This window comes from Pan paniscus, chromosome 8, assembly GCF_029289425.2.
Source record: "Pan paniscus chromosome 8, NHGRI_mPanPan1-v2.0_pri, whole genome shotgun sequence".
Taxonomy (NCBI): Eukaryota; Metazoa; Chordata; class Mammalia; order Primates; family Hominidae; genus Pan; species Pan paniscus.
Window position 1 is genome coordinate 55,794,382 of NC_073257.2, and position 22,782 is coordinate 55,817,163.

Below are 22,782 nucleotides of genomic sequence, written 5' to 3' on the forward strand. Positions count from 1 at the left end.
TCTGCTGTGCCCTCTATCTCCCCACTCCTCTGCAATTATTTTTCAGCAGAGTGACTTAATAGTAACAATAATAGTAACAATAACAGTAACAATAATAGTAACAACAGCAGGCTGGGAGCACTCCTGAGGGAGCCTCGGCTCCTGCCCTGCTGCTCTAGGGCTGGGAGACTCTCCAGAGCTGTCTCATGGCAGGGAGAGACCGTAGTCAAGGAGACCCTGTGTAGTGACTTCCACATGCGTGTGTGGCAAGGGGCGGGGACTGGGCAGTGACCACCAGGCAGGGAGCACACCTCAGTCATGGTCACAGAGAAGGTGATGATGGCACCAGGGCTGTCTCTCCCTGCCCGTCTGCACCTGGGCCTGCCAGAGCCGTCTTCTGTGCCCCATGGGGTAGGGGAGCACCCCATGGCCCCTGGGAGGCTGCCAGTCAGTGGGACTATGAGGTCAAATGGGGAGGTCCCTTGGGGTCCATGACCTAGGCACTGCACCCCTTGGGGCTGGAAGGGGAGAAGGCCCCAGGCCCACCAGAGCCCCTCTGGCTCCCCCACTAGAACAGCAGCCAGGGCCGGCTCAGGGATTGAGGCGAAGCCTTGGTGATTGATTCTTTGTCCCCTGAGGCAGGCTCTACCTCTCATAGGAGAACTTTGGAGGATGGGCCTTCTCCTGACCAAGGCTCTGGGACACTTGGCAGCCCCTGAGGTCCTGCTTTACCTCTCTGCTTTCTCCCCCCTTCTCTGAGCTCTGGGGCCAGGCCTGGGCACTTGGATTGGCGCTGAGACAATGAGGCCTGAACCTCCATGGAGCTCTGGTCCCGCAGCTGTGTGATCATGGGGGCCTCAGGGACCCCGCTCCCCTCCATTCCCCAAGCCTAGAGGCCATGAAGCCTGTGGGTCCCTGAACTGTCCACCCTGAGACTGCAGGCAGGGCAGGGCTGGGGAAGAGCAGGCAGCAAGCTGTCCTTGTTCCCACAGCTCCTCCTGGCTGGGCTCTTGGCCCCTGAAAAGCCTGGGGCAGGGAGATGGTGCCAGCAGGACCTTAAGGACAGCAGTTCAGGTAGCACCTGGCCCTGGAGGGAGCAGGTGGCCAGCTCCAAGCAAACACCTTTGTTTGCTTTTGCCTCAAGGAGTGGCTCCACAAAGTATAGCAGCCCAGGCACCACCACAGAAAGGTCACCGCTGCACCTGGACAGGTGTGCGCCTACCTGGTGGACCAGCGGGCATAGGCTTTCCTCCCTGATATCAGGGATACCTGGAGGGCCTGGTGCTGGGGCTCTGTGCTCAGGGAAGAGCCTGTGGCCCTACAGCCCCAGGTTCTAGACCCCCTCCCAGATTCGGGTGCTGCAGCTGCGCTTCTACTCCTGGCCCTTGCTCCTCTGTGCTGCTGTTCTCCATGCCCTGCAGGAGCCAGGGTTCCAAGGAAGCACCTGAGGGGCAGTGTGGCCCCAGGGCAGGAGCAGGACAGTGGCCACCAAGCTGTTTCCAGTTCCCTTGTGTGCCTGTGACTCCAGAGGATTCTCGCCCTTGTGTTCCTGAGAGGGAAAAAGGAAACATGTATTTCCTAGAATTTAAGTAATGACTGGGGAGATGTGTGCTCTGGGTGCTGGGACGAGGGTGGGTAAGCTGGGGGTGCAGCATGAGCTGGTGCAGCTCCGGAGGGAGGGAGAGGGCTCATTGGTTTCTTCCTCATACTACTTGTCAGTGCAACTGGCACAGACCCGGCAGCTGTTGCTGGGCTAGGGGCCAGGGGCTTCCTCCTGCTCTATTCCCCTTCCTGCTCCACCACCATTGCCTATAGGGCATCTGCCAGCCCCAGGAAGCCTAACACTTAGCCCAAGTGAGGCTCCGGGCCTGGCCCTCCTCACCCAGGGAAACAACGGGGCTCATGGGCGCTTGGTGACATGGGCACATTGCTCTGCCATCGTGAGGGGCCAGCCTGGCTATGGGACCCAGCACCGGTGGGCAGCCCACAGGTTGTCTCTGCAGGAGACTCTTCTGGCAGGTCACATACAGGATGCCCCACAGCACCTTGAAAACTCGTGACCCGGGAAAGCCTCAAATTGTCTTTGCTCCCCTAGCCTCCCCACCACCTGTATCTGCAGGGGCATGTGAGACTGTACTTGGTGACAGGAACGCCCCCCAGTCTCAGGGGCTTAACGCCATCTACTATGTCCTTCTTGTGGCATAGCCTGGCATGGCCCTTACCCACTGGGTGGCCACACCTCCCAGCCCATGTGCCTGGCTGTGTGCACAGGAGGGCACAGAGCTTCGAGAAGCCTGAGGCTTAAGGAGCTTTGAGGCCTGGGAGGGGGCCACCGTCACTTTCCCTGTGTTCCATGGGATCCTGTCACATGGTCGTTCTCACCCCAGGAGGCTTCAAGTACAGAGGACACGGGGATGGGGGCACGCAGGGGTGTACCTGCACACACTTCTGCCTACCGGCTCTCCATCCCTTGTCCTGGTCCACATAGCAGGGGCTGGTGGCGGTCCCAGCAGCTGAGGGGGACGGAGGGGGAAACAGGATAGCAAATAATTATGGTTTACTCTTTTTTAATTGTGAAATTTATGTAACATAAGTTTAACCATTTATAAGTGAACCATTTGGTGGCATTTAGCGCATTCACAACATTGAACAGGCATTGCCTTAGTTCCAAAAAATTTGCATCACCCCAAAAGGAAACCCCATAACCATTAAACAGCTGCTTCCTGTCCCCGGGCAACCCCCAGCCTGCGTTCTGTCTCTGCGGCTTGGCCTGTCCTGGAACATTTCATCTGCATGGACTGTTGTCTGGCTTCACTCAGCATAAGGTCTTCAGGGTTCCTCTAGGCTGTGGCACGCGTCAGCCCCTTCCTGTGAGGGGTAAATAGTGTGCCGTCACCCATTCATCTGGGGATGGACACGTGGGTGCTTTCCACCTTTTGACAGTTATGAAAAATGCTGCCAGGGACATTCCTGTTATAAATACCTGAGTTCGTGCTTTCAGTTCTTTTGGGTACATACCTGGACATGAAATCGCTAGGTAATTCTGTTTTATATTTTGTGGAGCCGCCAAACTGTTTTCCACAGTGGTTGAATTGTGTTACATTCCCAAGGGTTACAATCTATCTACATTCTCACCACCACGCATTATTCTCTGTTATTCTCTGGTTCATGTCTCACTCTGGCCCTGCAGCCAGTGCACAGTGCTAGCTCATTGTGGCTTTGGTTTGCCTTTCCCCGGTGATGGCGTGCTGGGCATCTTTTCCTGTGCATGCTGGCCAGTTGCATGTCTCTTTGGAGAAGCATCTCTTCGAGCCCTCTGCCTGTTGTCTAACTAGATGGCTGTCTTGCCATACAGCTGACTTTGCTGTTGCATCTGCATCAAGAGCTGCAGAGAAGCAGCTTCATCCAGGGCCGTCACTGTCAGTGATTGAGCCCCAGGTCCCTTGTGAGGAGAGTGTGGATTCGTCTGATTCCTCACATGGGCATTGAATCACCACTGCCCTCGAGGACCTTGAGGACATTCTCGGAAGACCTGGACTCTGAGGCCACATTGAGCACAAACATCTGGAAACCATGGTGTCACTGCTTGTGCATAAGAAGGGGCCTCTCAGGAACCGCCCTGTGAAGGATGGAGGAAGGGGAAGGTGCAAGGAGCCAGCAGATCCCCACCCCACTGACAAGACGAGACTCAGCAGCAGGGGAACCAGGGCCGCCCTCTCTCGCTCATCCTGAACCCTGACTCTAAAAATAACCAGGCTGATAATCGGATCCGCTGTAAGTTGATTATCATCATTGCCGTGGTGTGATGTCATGCTGCCAGGCCCTGGGGCAGTTTTCTCAGGACAGCGGTGGATGCACCTAGGCAGCTCTGGAGGCCAGCATGGAGCTGGGGGGCCCTGAACCGAGGGTGGCAGGCAGCCTCTGTGGGCTCCTGCAAATCTGCTTGGTGGGGGTGGAACACTGGCATCCATAGGCAGGCACTCTGTGCTTCCAAGGAGGAGTTCCTGTCCCCATTCGCAGCTAGGGACAGAGCCAGGGAAGCCAAGTGCCCAGCCCTGGCAAACAGCGGGGAAGCACAGGGGCATGGGCTAGGCCGCTCTGCCCTGCCTTTCTGCTCCTTCCTGCTGCTGAACTCTCTCCTTTGGACTAGGCCTTTGTCTTCTTGCCTCATCGTCAGTGGCCTGGGAGGACACTTGCAGTCATAATCCTGTTTTGGCCCCATGTCCCTCACCCCCCAGGGGCCACCTAGGCCAGAGCCTGTCCTGATTTCCATCTCGGCCACCGTCTGCCCCTCGGCCCCTGGTCAGGAGCTCATTCTGTGGATACTCCTGCACAGACATCACGTGGACTCAAAGGGCATGAGGACCTCGGCTGAGAGGAGCTTACACATCAGTGCAAACCTCTCATTTTACACATGGAGAAATTGAGGCCCTGAGGGAGGTGTGAGTTGTCACACATGGGGGTAGTGTCAGGTGAAGACTTGGCACCACTCCCCTGGGCATCCCCTTCCCTGCATGGCATCCCCAGCCTTGGGTTTGGATTCTTCTTCACCCTTGATGTTGAGGTCTTTGCTCCCAGGACCTGGATAACAGCATCCAGATGCAGGTGGTGCCCCCGCATCGGGCTGCCTGGCTGTGACCTGGGGCATCAGGATTGGCAGCTTGTCTGGCCCCAGGTCTGTGCTGGGCTGAAACCTACTGTCTCAGAGGCTCCTGACTCTCTCCCTCTGCTCTCCACTGCTCTTGAGAGCAGACCCTCAAGCCATTTTTGTGTCCTCTCTCCAGGGAGAGCCCAGCTTCTACTCTGCAGCCCAATGCAGAAGGGGTGGTAGCTCACGGTGCCTCGGATTCTCTGCATGCCTGTCACTGAACAGAGAAGCCCAGGCCAGACTGCAGCTTAATTCCTAGCCTCTGTGTGGCCTCCAGCAGGGTACCTAAGCTAGTGCTGCCTCATTTTCCTCCTGTGTGAGATGGGAATCCTCATGGTCCCTACCTCTGACAGTTGTTTTGATGCAGTGGGTGATGCAGATGAAGCGCCCGGAGCAGACCTGCTCATGAGGAGCACACCGTGGATTCCTACTGATTAATGTTGAACAGGGATGAGAAGGGGCTGGGGTAGGGCGAAAATGGGCAAGACCGTCTCAGCTTGAGGAACATGAGCTGACAGATTGACTTAAATTTGCACATGGACATGCTCTGAGTCACTGCCTTGCTGAGTGCATGGGGACAGTTGCCCAGGCCAGAGGCACCAGGGTCAAAGCCAGTGGTGATGCCCTGGCCCCGTTACCCCAGGCCAGGGCCAGTGAACAATGTAATCAGCTGGGGCAGACTCTACAGCCCTGCAGCCAAGGGGGCCAGTGACCCTTACACGGTCATCCACAGGCCACTTGGGTGGCCAGTCCTGTTCAGCTAGGCCTTGCCCTAGGAAAGAAATTAACTATAACCTAATTGGCAGTTTCCTTTGCATAGAAGCCGGAAGCAACTGCCAGTGAGGCTGGTGATTAACTCTGCAGCAGCTGGGAAATTGCATTTGGGCAGGAGCGCCCATCATCTTGGCCAGGCCGCTGCAGCTGGTCTGGGTATGGAAGTGTGGGTGGTGGCCATCGTGCAGCTTAGGGCCTGGGCCCCTCAGAGCAGAAGGCTGGGTCTGTGTGCAGAAGGTAGCCTTGGGCTGCCAGGTCCCCCAGTGCCCAGTTGCGGACCTCCTTCTCCCAAACCTCAGCCATGCCTGGACCCCTTCCCCACTCATGGCAGAAGGCTGCATGGCTTTTAGGGGTGTCAGGAGGCTCATGTCCTGGTTGCAGTTCTACCATGGGTGTGCAGCGGGAATTCTGGGCTTCTGTTTTCTGGCATGGGATGGGGTGAATGATATCTCTGTTCTACAGCAGGGGCTCAGACTGGATGTGTGAGAAGAGCCTCAGTTAAGGAGGGCCATGCTCGTGCGTGCAGGGATCGTGGTGCCTCCCAGGCCAGGGCCGGGCCCCATCTCTCCTACTCCTCAGCTGCTCTTCCAGCTACTGGCCACCCTGCCTGGCTGGAGGTCCAAGAGGAGAGGTATCTGAGGAGATCCTGCACTCCACACCGGGTCTCCTGCCCAGCATTTTGGAGGAACCAATTCTTAAGTCTGGTACTGAGGCCGCACTGCCATGATGATAACTGGTGTCACCAGGATACCACGGAAGGAGCTGCCCTTGGTGTTTACTGAGCGCCCGGTATATGCACTGAGCTGTCCATCATCTGCAGAGACCAGTGTTTTCTTGATGGTTTTACAGAGAGATGCTTAAACCCAGTGAACTAAGAATGGGACAGGCTGTCAGATTTTTCTCGAAGGAGGTATTGACTTGTTAGCGGGTACAATTAGGCCGAGGAACCAGGGGCTGATACAGTGTGCTCCCGAAGAGGGGCTTCTATGGACTCCAGTTACCAGAGCCTGCCCCAGGATTTTCCTTCACACCTGCTCTTTGTGCCAGGGATCAAGCAGGGTTATAAATACAACAGCGGGCAGGATGAGCCAGTGGTGGCCCTGTGGGTCTTTACAGCCCAAATTTCCTTCCATGGTTAGTATAGGTTAAACCTGGCAAAAAGCTGCTTTCATTTGGAAGTCTCAGGATGCCAGCAAAGTGATGAGAGTGGTAGGGATAGAGGTGAGATGGGGGTGGTGCTGGTGATAGTGATGGTCATGGTGTTGGTGTTGGTAGTGGTGGTATTGGTGATGGTGATAGTGGAGGTAGTGATGATGGTTGTGGTGGAGGTGATGGTAATGTTGATGGTGGAAGTCATGATAGTGAGTGGTGGTTGTGGTGGTGGTGCTGATGGTGAAGACGGTGGTGGTGGACGTGATAGGGATATTGATGGTGGAGGTCATAATGGTGAAGGTGGTGATGGTGGTGGAGGCGATTGTGGTGGTGATGGTGCTGGTGGAGGCAACGGTGATGGTGGTGGTGATGGTGAAGACGGTGGTGGTGGGAATGGTGGTGGTGGAGGCAATGGTGGTGGTGATGGTGGTGGTGGAGGCCATGGTATTAGTGAAGGTGATGATGAAGGTGGTGGAGGTCATGATGGTGAAGGTGGGGATGGTGGTGGTGGAGGCAGTGGTAGTAGTGGAGGTGATGGTGCTGGTGGTAGTGGTGAGGCAGTGGCGGGTAAGGTGGAGGTAATGGTAGTGGTAGAGGTGACGGTGATGTTGATGGTCATGATGCAGCCATCTTCTGTGAGCATTTGCTTGGTGTCAGCCACTGTTCTGTGAACTTCATGTGCATTAATTCCTTCTAGCTCCCAACACTCCTGTGTGGGGGGAGCTCTGAGTCTCAGTGGGTACAGAGGAGAAACTGAGATACAAATATATGTCCCTTGCTCCAGGCTCATTACCACTGCAACACACACTTTCTCTACATCACCCAGATGGAGTCCACAGCCTTGCCTGGAATCCACAAGCTTGCCCAACCTTCCTCTTCTTCCTAAGTTCATGCCCTCATGGCCCGAGGAGCTGGCCTCCTGTCTCCAGCCAGCATTTACCTCCGGCCCTGTGCTGTTGCTGCTCATCTGAACTGCCTCTACCTCCTGCTGCTTTTCCCCTCCTTTCACTCTGGCTCTGCCCCCAGCCCTCCCGTCCTGCTGGGCACTGGCTCCTGCTTGTGGCTGCAGTCCCTTCCCTTTAGCCTCCACTTGCCTGTCTGTGGCTGTCTCTTGGTCAGGCATCTTTTCAGAACGGGCAGCGTGGGGCAGCCCCCTTGGCCCCTCAGCCTGGGCTAGGCACTCTCCTCCACCCAGTGCTGGGCCCTTTAAACAGGTCGGGCAGCATCTGCTCAGCAGAAGCGTGTGATGACTTCCCCAGCCGGCTGACCTCAGGGAGGGTGCACATGGGTGCCCCCAGTCAGCTCTCCTGACGTCCCTGCCGGGGTCAGGTGTCCCAGGGTCTCCAGCCTTAGGGTCTAACACATTCATCTCTCCAAAAGTAAGGATTCCTTGCCAGGGAAAGGGCTGACAAGCTGCCTGTTTTCTTGGCCAGCAAGCATCCTCCCCATGAGCCCAGGGCTATGTGTGACCAGCAAGCCGTTAGCATGTGCGTGTCCATCTGTCCTGCCTGGCTGGTGGGCTGCCAGGATAGCCGCTCCTTTTGCTGCCCAAGGAAGTACTCAGGACCCAGTTACTGTCACCTCTCCCAAGGCATGCAGGTGGCGTAGGAAGTGCATGTCCGTTCTTTCTGGACACACCTCAGGACCCCAGGGGACATTGTCAAGAGGCAGAACCAGGGTGCTCCTGCTGTGTACCAGGGCCGACAGCATTGTGTTGGGGAGCCCGCCCCCACGTGCAAGGACACACCACACACTGGGAGGCGTGGAGCACATGTGGCCTGTCCCACCTGCTAACAGGCCGGCCATCGGGGCCCTCCTCTGGCTCATAGGCAGGGCATCTGGAGGAAGCCGTCCCTGCCAAGAGCAGGTTGAGTGTGTGGGCACTGTCTGTCAGCCTCATACTCTTGTTATCATCAGACAAGAACCCTGAGAGTTAAGGGAGGCAAAGGCCAGCAAGGTCAGGACTTGGGGCAGAGATCGGGGCTGGGACAGGAGCTTGTTCAGGACAGTGGGCAGGACTCCCACAGGTGGAGAGGACAGGGATGGCCATGCACCTGGGAGCCCTGGGCCAGGCTGAGTGAGCGAGCACCAGGGCCCGGAGTGAGGGGCTGATGGCAGGGGCATGCAGGCAGCTGCACATACCAGGCTCTGTGTATGAAAGGGAAACTGGACATGTGTGAGTAGGCCCAGGCCTGGCAAATGGCTCAGAGAGACACCTGTGAACAGCTGTGTGTGGTGGCTGCCCTGGGCAGGGGTGAGGCTGAGAGCCCACTGAACCTCCTGAGTCAGAGGTGATGAGAGCCACCCCCAGGTGCAGGGAAGACACAGGGAATTTAGGAAGAGAGCAGGACGCCAGGCAGGGTGCACTTAATCGTCACTTGGAAACCAGTGTCCAGTAGTGGCTGCCCGGGAGCCTCTTGGGTTGGCACTGGGCTCGTGTGAGGAGGAGGCGTGGCAAAGGGAAGGGCTCTGTGACAGAAGGCAGCTGAGACTGGGCCGCCTCTGGGCACTGCCTCCTCTGCTGAGGCCTCAGATGGGTCCCTGCCTTGCTCAGGGCTGTGTGCTCCATGCTAAGCCTTGTCCTCCTGGGGGCTCAGGCACAACCAGGTGACTCTCAAGCCAGGGCCACATGCGTGCACCATGGGCCCCTCCCACATCCAAAAGCAAAATTATATTCTGCAACTGTGTTGGTATAAGACAAACACAATCCAGGCCACTTTATTATTATTTATTTCTTATTATATTTATTTCATCCTTTTGATTTTAAAATGAATTAAAACAAAAACCTTTTTTGCGCACCCAGGCGCATGCAGCAGTGGTGCCGGTCAGGAGCAGAGGTTCCTCCTCTGCAGGCTCCTGGCCCCCTGGGACCCTGGCACCGAGGGCTGGCCCTAGCGGCCCAGCCCTTGTGAGCCCTCACACCTGCCTAGAGATGGCGCGCTCCCTAGCCAGTCAGGGCGCTCTCGTGCCTGGATGCTGTGGTCTCATGAGTGGACAGCAGCTGAAGTGGGAACTGCAGCAGATACTGGCCGTGCCCAGGTGTGTACCTGCCCCAGGCAGGTGACCAGGGCAGCAGGGCGATGCCAGATGGGGCCAAAAATTTCATGCTTCTGTTTGACCTTGGTTCTAGCTGAAGATTTAGCTGTGTACACATCTTTAAAACTGGAATCCCCCTATAAAAACCAGATGCACAGGCAGCCGAAGAAAGAATGGATGAATTGGGCTACATCAAAATGTAAAACTTTTGTGAACCAAGGCCACAATCAGAAGAGTGAAAACACAGCCCATGGAATGGGAGAAAAACTTGTAATTCATAGATCTGATCAGTGTTAATCCAGAATCTGTAGAGAACTCCTCACACTCAACAACAGCAACAAAAAAACCTGATTCCAAAATGAGCACAGGGGGCCAGGTGCGGTGGCTCACTCCTGTAATCCTAGCACTTTGGGAGGCTCACGCAGGCAGATCACTTGAGGTCAGGAGTTCGAAAGCAGCCTAGCCAACATGGTGAAACCTTGTCTCTACTAAAAATACAAAAAAATTAGCCAGGCGTGGTGGCAGGTGGCTGTAATCCCAGCTACTTGGGAGGCTGAGGCAGGAGAATCGCTTGAACTCAGGAGACAGAGGTTGCAGTTAGCCGAGATCGTGCCACTGCACTCCAGCCTGGGTGACAGAGTGAGACTCCATACAAAAAAAAAAAAACCCAACAACAACAACAACAACAAAAATGAGCACAGGGCCTGGATGGACATTTCTCCGAATAAGATTTACAGATGGCCCCAAGAAGCACATGAAAAGATTCTCAGCATTGCCACTCATTAGAGAAATACAAATCAAAATCACCATGTGATACCACCTCACACCCATTTGGATGTCTACTATCAAAAAAAAAAAACCAGTGTTGGTAAGGATGTGAAGAAACTGAACCCTTGCGCACTGCTGGAAGGTAAATAGTGTAGCTGCTGTGGGGAACAGCAGAAAGGCTCCTCAAAGGTTAAACCTAGAGCTGACTTCGGCTCCAGCACCTCCACTCTGGATACATACAGGAAAGGAAGCAGGAAGCAGTCAGAATACATTTGTATGTCCCCATTTTCAGCAGCATTATTCATAGTAACCACAAAGAGGAAGTTACCCAAGTGTCCATTGACCAATGAATGGATAAGCAAAATATAATACAGACATACAATGGAATATTACTTGGCTTTAAAAAGGAAAAAAAATTTGCCACATCCTATGCCATGGTTGAACCTCGAGGGCATTATGTCACAGAAGGACAAGCACTGTATGATTCCACTTATATGAGGTCCCTGCATTCGTCAAATTCGTGGAGACAGTAGAATGGAGGATTCCAGGAACTGGGAGAGGAGAGGAGGGGGAGTAATTGTCTCATGGGTACAGAATTTCAGTTTTACAGGATAAAAAGAGTGCTGTGGAAGGATGGTTTGCATGGCAGTGTGAACGCACTTAATGCCACTGAATTGTACACTTAAAAATTTTAAGATGATAAAGTTCATGTGTATTTTACCACAATTTAAAATAACTTTTTAAAACTAGAATCTCTCTTTATATACACCTCCAAATTTGTTATTTACAGTAGAGCCTCCCTTGATCCGTGTTTTTTCCCTAAATGCAAAGTTAGATTATATTCCCAGGCAAAAGCAGCCTCCAGCTGGGACAGAGCCCAGGACCCAGGTTTGTGCAGCATGCTGCAGGTGGTCCTACCCGAGCGAGTCTGGCTGGCAGCTCCAGTGCCCAGGGCTCCTCAGGCACCGATAGATCATTTCCTGAGCTGAAAAGGAGTGGTTTTGTCCTCAGCCTCAGGCTTGTTTGCTCAGCACAGTGGCTGGCCCCACAAGGCTGCTGGTGCACTAGTGGGCACTGCACGTGTGCACAGGGCGCATCCACACAGCTCTGTCCTGCCACTGACAGCCTGCCCGTGGCTCCAGTGCCCGTGAGACCATGTCACAGTATCTCCCCGTCCCCTTATTCCCTTCCCCTTCCCAAATTCTGACCATTTCCCAAATGTGCCCAGCCCTTTCACACTCCTGTTTATGAAACCATTGTACTGGCTCGTTGATTCATTGATTCATTCATTGGTTCATAAATTTATTCATTCAGCTCACAGAAAGTGAGTTGGCAGATGTGGCAGGAAGGTAGGCACCCTGTAAGAGTGAGGAGGAAGTGAGTTGGAGGGCAGAGGGGGCCCTGGGAGCCCTGATGAGGAGCTATGTTTTATTCTGCAAGCAGCGGACAGTTAACACAGGGCTCCACAGAGGGTGCCATGATTCAGTGGACCCTGGCTCCTCTGTGCGAGATTGCCTGTCCTGCCCAGCATGTGGTCCAGGGTTGGACAGGGGTGGCAGAGGGGACTTGGGAGGTGGGGTGAGGGGTGAAAGAGAAAGGGATCTGGGGACTGAGGTGTGTGACCTGAGCAGTGAGGTGGGGCCATACCGTGATGAGATGGGGAAGAGTTGGGGACAATTTGGGGTGAGGAGGGGCCAAACTGAGGCAAAGGAGTGGAGAGAGCAAGGCATGGAGATGCCCAGGCTGCTGATCAGCATGCTGCACACCAGCATAGAGACAGGATTAACAGCCCAGGGCCTGGATATGGCTGGCGAGTGAGCCACTGCCACCATCTGGAGGACAGGGTGCAGAGGAGGAAACCAGCCGAGGGGGTGAGCAGCCTCGGTAGCATCCCAGCGATGCTGGACAGCACCAAAGACAGAGGAGGTCCTGGGAGCAGCTGGGAGAAAGTGGGTTACCCAGGAGGGGCCGGCTTGAGCATGGGCCCTCAGCAGCAGCAGTGAGGCTGAAAGACGGGAGCCAGACCTTATGTAGAGTGGAGGAAAATAGCTGTCCACATGGAATTCTCCACCCAGCAAAAATGGGCCTTCCATGAATGACGTCAAAAAATGAGGCAAGAAGAAGGCCAGGCGCAGGCTCCTGCTGGTGGGGGTGGGACACAGTGGCAGGTGGGGAGGCGGGAGGAGCAGCAGTGTGGCCAAGCATCCAGTTCAGCAGGGCCACGGGCTCCAGGGTGTTTGTTCAGCGTAAATGTTCTGTGAAATGTATTCGTTGTACATGTCAAATATTTGACTATAGTAAGAGAAAACATGAGTGGGAAGTGGGAGGGAAGCGGTGGGAGGATGGGGGTGGGGTAACAGGTCACATCCTGAGAGGATAACAGTGCTCAGCATGGGGCTGGAGGGACCCCCATAGGGACAGCTGGCCTGGGGAGGCGGGGACCGCCTCTTTCCACCCCCAGCTCCCAGGGAGGAGCCCTGGGGCCTGTTTCCCATTCCCAGGAAGATGATTGCATTAGGAAATCGTCTCTTAAGGAGATTCTGCTGGGCCATAATAAAGCTGTCATCTGCATCATCTGCCACCCATCAAGGGCAGGCGTGGGGCTGGTGTCACATGAGGGGTTCTGCAGGAAGGGCCTGCTCTACACACATGCCCTACGCTGCTTCTAATTCATGCAGTTTTTGGATCATATCGTTGTTATTGTTTTCTTTTTTGGAAGTCCCAAATTTCGGCCCTTGTGCTGCCATCCTAGGGAAGTTTTTCATCGTCTGGAGCTCCATTTGTGTTTCTGTGGCAGGGTCACCATGCCATGGCAAGGGTGACCTCACAGTGCCCCATCAGAGCTGCCAGGTGGTCGGCAGTGGGGGAGTGAGAGACCAAGGGCCACAGCCAGGAGCCTGTGGAGAGCTGGTGAGCCCCTGCCTCCACAGACAGGGCCAGGCCACGCTTAGTATGTGTGCACCAAGCGTGCAGGAAAATGTGTGCTTGTGTGTGAAAGTGGGTATATACCAGTATGAGCAAATACATGTGCTTGTTAGAGCCCTATTGGCAGTGTGAGAATGTGTGAGCATATGGGCGAACAAGTGTATAACAGTGTGTGCCCCCGTGGTGTGTAATGGTATGCGTCTGAGAGAATAAGTGTGTGTGAGAGAAGGAATGCATGTGTGCAATGTGTCCGCCTGAGTCTGACCAGGAGACAGCCCCACGTGGTCCCTGAGACAGGAGCAGTAACATCAGAGGCACTAAGCTGTGATGAAAGAGGGATGAATGGGGGTGGGGAGAGCTCTGTGGGGCACCCTCAGCTGCAGGTGGGCACCAGGGAAGGAACCCCTTCCCAGCTGGGGTCAGAGCCTGAGGGAGGAGCTGGATGCTAGGCTGGGGCTGCTGTGCAGGCTCAGGTCTGGCAGGAACTATCCTTAGGGCACGGGAGCTGAGGCTGGGGGCTGCAGGAAGCTGATGGCTAGGCTCAGGTGTGGGCTGCATCAGTGCCGAGGGATTGCATGCTTTGGGTATGCGCTAGGGTGGAGCACATAGCACACCCTGTCTCGTGGACTGCCCGGGCAGCAGGACCTAGAAAAGGCAGGTGTAACAACCAGAGACAGGAGCAACCCCTGGCCTGTCCCAGCATCTCTCCAAAGCCCTCCACCGATGAAGCTTGGTCTTGTGCTGCCTGCAAAGTAGCCTGCTCCAGGCCCGCCTGGGCATGAGAATGTGCACACCTGGACGGAGTGTGTGGATTGACAAGGTGTGTGCACATGCACATGTGGGACGAGGGGGCTCAGGACTGGTCCCCTCTGCATCCAAAGATGAATAATTTAAACAGCCCAGCCAAGTGTGGAACATTGGAAACAGTCTAGCACTTCACTCTGTCAAACACTAGGGCAGACTCTTTCCTGCTGAGCTGGGCAGGGTGGGAGCAGATGGGGTCTTAGGTGGGCGTGCCTCCATCTCTTTTTCTGTCTCCTGCATGCCCTGTGCATGCATACATATACACACACTCATGACACACACTACACAGGCCTTGAAGGTTTCTGAGGTCTCTCTGAATGTGAGCAGCAACTTGGGTCTTTGGCAAGTGTGCTGTGAGCAAGCAGGACCTTCCCCCACCCCATCCTGCATGGTGCCTGGGCACAGCCAGCCTGAGGAACCAGAACCACGGTGGCGGGGGTCATTGAGGGTTGATGTGGGAATCCTCTTGGTTTCTCAGACAAGCGACACTGCCATTTGCACCGTCGGTGGGTGTGGTGTGTGCCAGGCCACCGCTGTGCTGCAGAAGTACAGGGTGGGCCCAGCCCTGGCAACCAAAGCTGTCCAGGCAGACACCTGTGTGCTAGGTTTGGGGGAGGATTCTGTCACCACGTGGCATTTGGGCTTTGAAGGCATGGGGTGGGAAAAGCTTTGTAAGTCCTGCTGGTGACCTTCCCATGGTGCCAGGAGTGGGAGTGGCTGTCACCAGACGTGGGTCTCGACCCATGGGCCTGGCCTTGGTCCACAGGCCAGGCGGCCCTTCTAGGCAGAAAGGCGGCAGCAGGATGGGAAGCCAACCAGCAGGGCACTGGGCCTCCTGGCAGGCTCAGCACCTGCTGGCACCTGACTTCCACCATCACTTTCTTAGCTGTTATCCTAACCCCCAAGACACAAAGCCTCACAGCATGTCCAGCTATTTCACTTGGTCAGGCTTCTCGCCACCCAGCCTTGCTGTTCTTATATGTGAAATGGGCAGTGAAGGGATCTGCACCCAGTGGCTGAGTCTGCAGTGAGAGCCTCATGATGATACACCCCTGTGCAGAGGTACACGCCTGGCTGCACCTGCACTGGCCGTTCCTCCTCTCCTTAGCATGCCTCCCCCACTCCGAAGCTGGGGAAACTGAGGCCCAGAGGAGGCCAGTGTTCTGCAGAGTCTGCACAGTCCAGTGGTGCCTGATGCCAGCAGCTGTTCCCCAGCTCTCCCCCGTGGCTGACCCACCACGATTGGCTGCATCATTTGTGGGCCCCTTGTTCTAGAATTATGAAGAATTTCAAGACTGTAGCAAAGAGCATTAAATCAAGCGTGAGACCTCTGAGCAGGGCCCACTGGGACTGCCCAGGCTGCACTCCGCTGAGGCAGGTCCTGCACCCACCTCCTTCATTCTCCCACCTTGGACCATGTGTTTTTCCATCTAGAAGTGTCTGTGACAAGCGGGAACCTTAAGACAGCTGTGCCCAGCTGCAGAGACCACCTGGGAGGCATTTTAAGTGCATTTAAGTCTGTTTCTGCTCGCAATCATTGCCTGACCCACAAATCCCTTTTGGCAGCAGGGAGACCAATTGGGATTGGGCCCCCCACGATCCTGTAGGGGTGGGCTCTGCCAGATGGGAGCAGGAAGGCCCGTTCTCCCCTGCACATGTGGGCTTTGTGGTGGGGGCTTTGGGAAGCCCAGGCCTGTCCTACCTCTAGTCCCTGGACCACTAAAGGTGCTTGCACATCATGGAGGCCCCAGAGGAGCACTTGTGGGATTCCCAGACTGGATCTGCTCCTGCGACAGATGGGGTGCCAGGGCCCTACCCACTCTTCTGCAGCCTGGGCATCACCAGAGCCACCCCACGGCCACCCAAGGGCAAATGGTTCTTATTGGGAAGACCAGGGCCAGAGGTGTGTGTCCCAGAGAAAACTAGACCCAGCTGAGCTGCATTGCCTCTCCCCACCTGAGCTCAGTCAACCCCTAGCATCCCCTCTGGGGTAAGAACATGGACCCCACCGCCTGCATGGATAGCCCAGACATAGGATGCCACATGGGACTAGGAGGGGGCTCATCGGGGCCAGGGCATCTGGACCCTCCTCGCCCTGTGAGGCCACTGTGAGTTACAATCTCTCACCCTCTGTCGCCAGAAATGCAGCACCCCCCTCCCACCCCGAGGGCACTGTCATGGGAGCAGTGTTCCTGATGTACAGTGAGCACTTCAAGAGAAGCCTTCTCCTGTTCTATTTTCCCACTGTGGGACTCCAGACGTCTCACCTGTTCTCTTCCAGGCTCCCCTTGGCACTTGATTGTTTCCCCCAGGTGTGTCCTGGAGGAGCCCAGCGGCCCTGGGGGTGTTCTCAACTGCTGCTGCAGGCCCCGCCCTCCGGACCCCTCAGCAACCTCAAGCAGCAACCGTCTGGGTGGGAGCAAACTGATCAAAAAGAGAGATCGATTACATACAAGTGCAGTATTCCTAATGTCTCCTTTGGATGTTGGTATTGTTTGGGCATTCTAGAGTCTATTTGCAGGTTCTTAATGGATTTTAAGCATTTTTTGCCTATGTATCCATCTCTTTAAAAATTCATACTATTTTTTATTGTGGAAAAATATACACAAAAATGATTTACAATGTAACTATTTTTAAGTATACATTTCAGGGACATTAAGTACATTCACATTGTTGTACAGCCATCACCACCTCCGTCCCTGAACTTTTCATCTTCCCAAACTTAAACTCTGTCCCTATCAAACACTAACTCCCCATCCTGTCTCCCCCAAGCCCTAGCAATCACCATCCTATGTTCTGTGTCTGTGAATTTGACTACTCTAGGGATCTCACATAAGTGGAATCATGCAGTGTTCATCCTTTTGCAATGGGCTTATTTCACTTAGCATAATGTGCTCAAGGGTTATCAGTGTTATAGCCTGTGTCAGGATTTCCCTCCTTTTTTTTTTTTTTTTTTTTTTTTTTTTTGAGACAGGTCTTGTTCTGTTGTCCAGGCTGGAGTGCAAATGGCACAATCTCGGCTCACTACAACCTCCGCCTCGTGGGTTCAAGCCATTCTCCTGGCTTAGCCTCTCAAGTAGCTGAGATTATAGGCGCCCGCCATCATGCCCAGCTAATTTTTGTATTTTTAGTAGAGACGGGGTTTCACCATGTTGGCTAGGCTGATCTTAAACTCCCGACCTTAAGTGATCTGCCCACCTAGGCCTCCGAAAGTATTAGGATTACAGGCGTGAGCCACTGCGCCCGGCCAGATTTCCCTCCTTTCTAAGACTGAATATTCCATTGTATGTATAGACCATGTTTTGTTCATCCATTCATCCATTGATGGCCACTGAGGTTGCTTCCACCTTTTGTCTATCGTGAATAGTGCTGTTGTGAACATGGGTGTGTAAATATCTATTTGAGACTTGGCTTTCAATTCTTTTGCGTATGTACCCAGAAGTGGGATTGGTAGATCACATGGTAATTCAATTTTTAAGTTTTTGGGAACTACCTTCTTGTTTTTCATGATAACTGTATATTATTTTCCATTCTCACCGACAATGTACATGAGTTCCAAAAACTATTTTAAAAGCTTTCCACTGTGGGAAATGTTGGCCACACACAGTCAGCAGCATAGTGCACTGTGCCCCTGCTTGGGCTCACTCGGCCACAGCCGAGGCTAGCATCCTGCCTTCTTCGAGGAAGCTACGCCTCTGTCCACAGCGCCTTCAGTGATTCATTTTTCAGTTATTTAGGTAAAAATTACATAGATAGGCCGGGCACGGTGGCTCATACCTGTAATCCCAGCACTTTGGGAGGCCGAGGCGGGCGGATCACTGGAGGTTGAGAGTTCAAGACCAGCCTGACCAACATGGAGAAACCCCGTCTCTACTAAGAAAATACAAAATTAGCTGGGCATGGTGGTGCATGCCTGTAATCCCAGCTACTGGGGAGGCTGAGGCAGGAGAATCGCTTGAACCCGGGAGGTGGAAGTTGTGGTGAGCCAAGATTGCACCATTGCATTCCAGCCTAGGCAATAAGAGCAAAACTCCATCTCAAAAATAAATAAATAAATAAATAAATAAAAATTACATAGATAAGATGCACGGACCTTAGCTGCACAATACTGACAAACGAATATGCCCACGTGATCTGCACCCCTCTCAGGATATGGGACCTTCACATTCCCCAGAAAGTGCCCTGTGGCCCTTCCCAATCTGTCCACCTCCCCCACACCCCCGCCTGCCACAGGCAGCCAGTCTGATCCATTGCCTAACATCCATCCAGAATCGTGCCATGTGCGTTCTCCTCTGCCTGGCTTCCTCACCTTGGCATGGTTTGTGTGTGTGACCCATCCAGGTGTTTGCGTGTATCCATAGTTCATCCTTTTTCATTGCTGGGCAGGATTCTGTGGCATGGCTGCACCACGGTCTGCCTGTCCATCCACCTGCTGAAGGGCCTCTAGGCTCTTGGCTTCTGTGAATCATCCTTCCATTTCCAACTATGGCATTTGATAGACGTATGTTTTCACTTTTCTTGGATGAATGGAGTGGAATTGCAGGGTCATATGGTAGGCGTATGTTTAGATAAAGATTTATGACTTTCCTGTAAAGTGCTTTCTTCATTTTTTGGCAACTGTTGCCTGCCCCACGTGGCTGGCAGTGTCTCCTGCCCTTGAACACTCTGGCTCTGGGTGACCTGTTGAGAAGTCTGTATGGTTCAGGTGCCCTTCCGGCTTGGATGATTGAGAATAGGCTTGTCACTGAGGATACTGCTTCCCCTGTTTCCTTTTCTTTTTCTGTTTTAAAGCAGTTCTTTTCTAGCCCGTGTGTAACTATACAAATAATTGAGTGTTCATGTTCTCAGGAACAGAGATGAAAAACTCCTGCTAAGATCGGAATTTTAAATTAATGATTTTTTTTTTTTTTTTTTTTGTCCTTGAAGAAGCCTTATTCTCACCATCCCTCACTCACTTCCCTACTTCCCACAGTGGCATTGGGCCTCTACTTCTCGAGGGATGCTTACTGGGAGAAGCTGTATGTGGACCAGCCGGCCGGCACGCCCTTGCTGTACGTCCATGCCCTGCGGGACGCCCCTGAGGAGGTGCCCAGCTTCCGCCTGGGCCAGCATCTCTACGGCACATACCGCACACGGCTGCATGAGAACAACTGGATCTGCATCCAGGAGGACACCGGCCTCCTCTACCTTAACCGGAGCCTGGACCATAGCTCCTGGGAGAAGCTCAGTGTCCGCAGTAAGGGAGCCGCCCCAACACCCACCCCGTGCCCCACCCCACCCCTTCCTCAAGCCGCCCTTATCACAGCCGCTGACACTGAAGCTCGGCGTGGCTTCCTCCCCACCGCTGGTGTGGAAGGCGTCAGGGGTTAAGTGAGTTTGGCCTGCCTCTGTGTCCAGCCTGGAGAGAAGCCAGGACAAGCTTCAGGGCTGCGTGAGGCTGTAGGAGTTTGGAGACACACGGGAATCATCCGGGTACACTCTTCTGCCAGACCCGAATCCCTCTTCCAGTGGGGCTAAAAAGGATTAGGAGGTTTCGAGAGAGGGAGTAAGTGGGGCTGGAAAAATCCCAAGGTTTTGATTTAGCAAATGACCTGCAACTCTCTGGAGAAGCGGCAGTTCCCAAGGAAAGCCTGACTTCTTATCGGCAGCTGGCTGCCCTTGTACCTGGCAGGGACTTGGGCCTGTCCCAGGTGGCCAGGGAGGAAAGAGGAGCAGTCAGAGCTAGAGTCACGGCCACATGTGACATTGGTAATGGGAGGGGTGGGGGGGAAGCAGAGCCCCTGTGACAGGAAACGGTGATGCTGCACCTGGTAGCTCCCATCCCTAGCACCCCTGCAGGGCCACGGCTTGCACAGCCCTCACAACCACCCTGAGCCCTGTCTGCTGGTGAGAGGCAAGCCTCAGGCTGTGAATGCAGAGCAGGCATCCCTGCCCTACCCAGGCCTATCTGCCAGGGACAGCCAGGGTGCAGGGGAGGGGGAGGGGACTTGGGTGGGCAACTCCCTCCGGCGCAGCCCAGGCAGTTCCTGGAGGAGGCAGCATCTGAGGTTGGTCGTGGTTCTACGCACTTAGTTGCTGCCCTCTTCATCCTGAGCCTCCAGGGTGGAGCTTGAGGAATGGGAGTCCCTGGGTGGGGGCCAGTGTGGAATTTGCCCTGGGCCTGCATTTCCTAGGAGGCCTAAGCCCTCCAAGGTGGGGAGAGGCTTCATGCACAGCCAGTTCCTGTGGAGGAAGAAACCACAGGGTAATTTAATAGGGAGAGTTTGTGTAAAGAATTAATTACAACAGGGGATTGGAGCAATGAGGGACAGGCTAGCAAAAAGCAAAGAGAATGCCAGAGAATATGGGAAGAGCAGCTCTGAGGAGCAGCCGCCCACCTAGGGCTGAGATGGAGGCTGGGAAAGCCCTCGCAGCCCAGCTGAAATGGCTATGGCGCTTCGGTTATGGAACTTGCCGGAAATGCCCCCTCTAGGCATTGGGGAAGTATGTCTGCGGCCACTCCAAACCTCCTGAGGAGGGTGTGGCAGGGGGTTGCTGGTCACCCCTTACTGGAGAAGTTGCCACCATCAGAGTTGGGGAGCCTTAGACCCAGTGCTCAACACACCTCCCTGAGGAAGGGGCCTCTAAGCCGAGAACTGAATGATGAGAGCTAGGCCTGTGGGGCATTGGTGCTCTGGGCAGCAGGGCTGTGCAGCAGAGGTAAGGAGGTGGCAGGCGGAGCTGGAACACCAGTCTGAGCCTTGTGGACCTTGGTGGGGACCAGGGTTTACACCAGCCCTGGAGCTCCTGCCTCCTCCCCATTCCCGACTGCCTGGCAGGTGTGGCCGATGCCCCCACAGACCTGACTTCTCTCTGCAGACCGCGGCTTTCCCCTGCTCACCGTCTACCTCAAGGTCTTCCTGTCACCCACATCCCTTCGTGAGGGCGAGTGCCAGTGGCCAGGCTGTGCCCGCGTATACTTCTCCTTCTTCAACACCTCCTTTCCAGCCTGCAGCTCCCTCAAGCCCCGGGAGCTCTGCTTCCCAGAGACAAGGCCCTCCTTCCGCATTCGGGAGAACCGACCCCCAGGCACCTTCCACCAGTTCCGCCTGCTGCCTGTGCAGTTCTTGTGCCCCAACATCAGCGTGGCCTACAGGCTCCTGGAGGGTGAGTGCCGACCTTGTGGGGCCGCCCCACAGTGCCTGCTACTGCTGGTCTTGCTCTGCGAGCCCTTGACACAAGCCATCTGGTTTATTCTTCACCTTCATGCCATCAGTTCATTCAATATTCCAGAAGTACCTCTTGCACGCCTGCCAGGGGCCAGGTACTGTTCTAGGAGCTAAGGATATAACAACGAACACAACGGGTTGGAATCTTGCCTACCTGCAGCTTTCATTCTTGTGGGGCAGACAGAGCATCTGAGCATGCCAAGGAAATCAGGTGGCTTCTGGAAGGAGCTAGCTGGGGAGGAAACTGGGAAGAGGGAAACGCTGAGGAGGAGGGGAACAGACGAGGAGACCTCCATTCCTCCATTGTAAATTGGGTGGTCAGGGTGGGGGCTAGCAGAGCAAAGGTGGGAGGGTGCCGGGTAGGCAGGCCTAGCCCCTTGGAGGGCACCACAGTGTGACCCTAGTGTGCCTGGAGTGCACTGAGCGACAGGGAAGAGCTGAGGCTGATGGGGCAGAATAGTTCCTGGGGCAGGGGGCAGGTCTGGGAGCGGCTTGCAGGGCTTTCTCCGGAGGAACATGGGGAGCTATGGAAGACTTTGGAGGGAGGGAGTGCTGGCAGGACCTGACTTAGTTTTAAAAGGATTAGTCAGACTACTGTGTTAGGAATGGTTTGGGGTGGGAAGGTTCAGGGGCGAAGCTGGGAGACAATCAGAAGGCTACAGGAGAAACCTCTGAACAGGAGGATGTGGGGTGTGATGCCGGGATACGGGTGGAAGCCAAGGCATGGCGAGAAGCAGGCAGCTGCAGCCAGTCAGAGGGTGGGATGAGCTGGATCCCAGTGGAGAGGGGAGAAGGCAGCTGACCAGGTGCAGGGAGGCCCCATTTGACCATCAGAAAGTCAGGAAGTGGGGCTCAACCAGGTCACAGAGGCTGCACCGCTGGCAAGTGTGTCCTAAATTCACACTAACTTTATCACACAAACATGGCAAGAATATTAAAATCTCAGTAAAGGAAGAAAAGCCATCACTTATGCTTCCCCAGATTCCTTTCATTCTCTGGGGCAGGGATAGATGTCTGAACCAGATGGTTGATGGAGCACTTGGTTTTTTGCATGCTGCCCTTTTTCACTAAAAATTATGTGATTAAATTTAGTTTAGTGGGGGTTTTTTTGTAATCACACTCAACAGAGGAAAGCATTATATGATAAGCATTTCCCACATACGTAATTCATGCGCAAGGCATGGTTCTGCCTGGGAGGCTTGTGGAGTTGCCCCCGCCTCCTTGGGGTGGGTTGTGGGGTCTTCAGCGGTGACCTTCCGCCTTCAGCATGCCCCCTTTTCTGGATTATTTCTGGAGGACAAATCCGAGGTCAGGCTCGTTGAAGACTGTGTTGTGGTTCCTGGCCCTGCTTCAGGGGCGATGTAGTCTAGCGCGAGCTGCCGTGCAGGGCACGGAGCATGCGCTTTTGTCTCGACATCCGGCCTTCAGAGGATGACCAGCCTGGCGACGCACTGGACAAGGAGGTGTAGAGTGGAGATGCACACTAGG

General features: G+C 54.6%; 1 protein-coding gene across 2 annotated transcripts in view; it reads left to right on the forward strand.

The window, feature by feature from the left end:
• Positions 1–22,782, forward strand: part of RET (ret proto-oncogene) — a 76,566-nt gene that overhangs the window by 4,058 nt on the left and 49,726 nt on the right. For both annotated transcript variants that reach the window (XM_034930365.4, XM_055092672.2), the window contains exons 2-3: positions 19,059–19,322; positions 20,945–21,232. In XM_034930365.4, the coding sequence (XP_034786256.2) occupies positions 19,059–19,322; positions 20,945–21,232 (552 nt within the window). The remainder of the gene's footprint in view (positions 1–19,058; positions 19,323–20,944; positions 21,233–22,782) is intronic.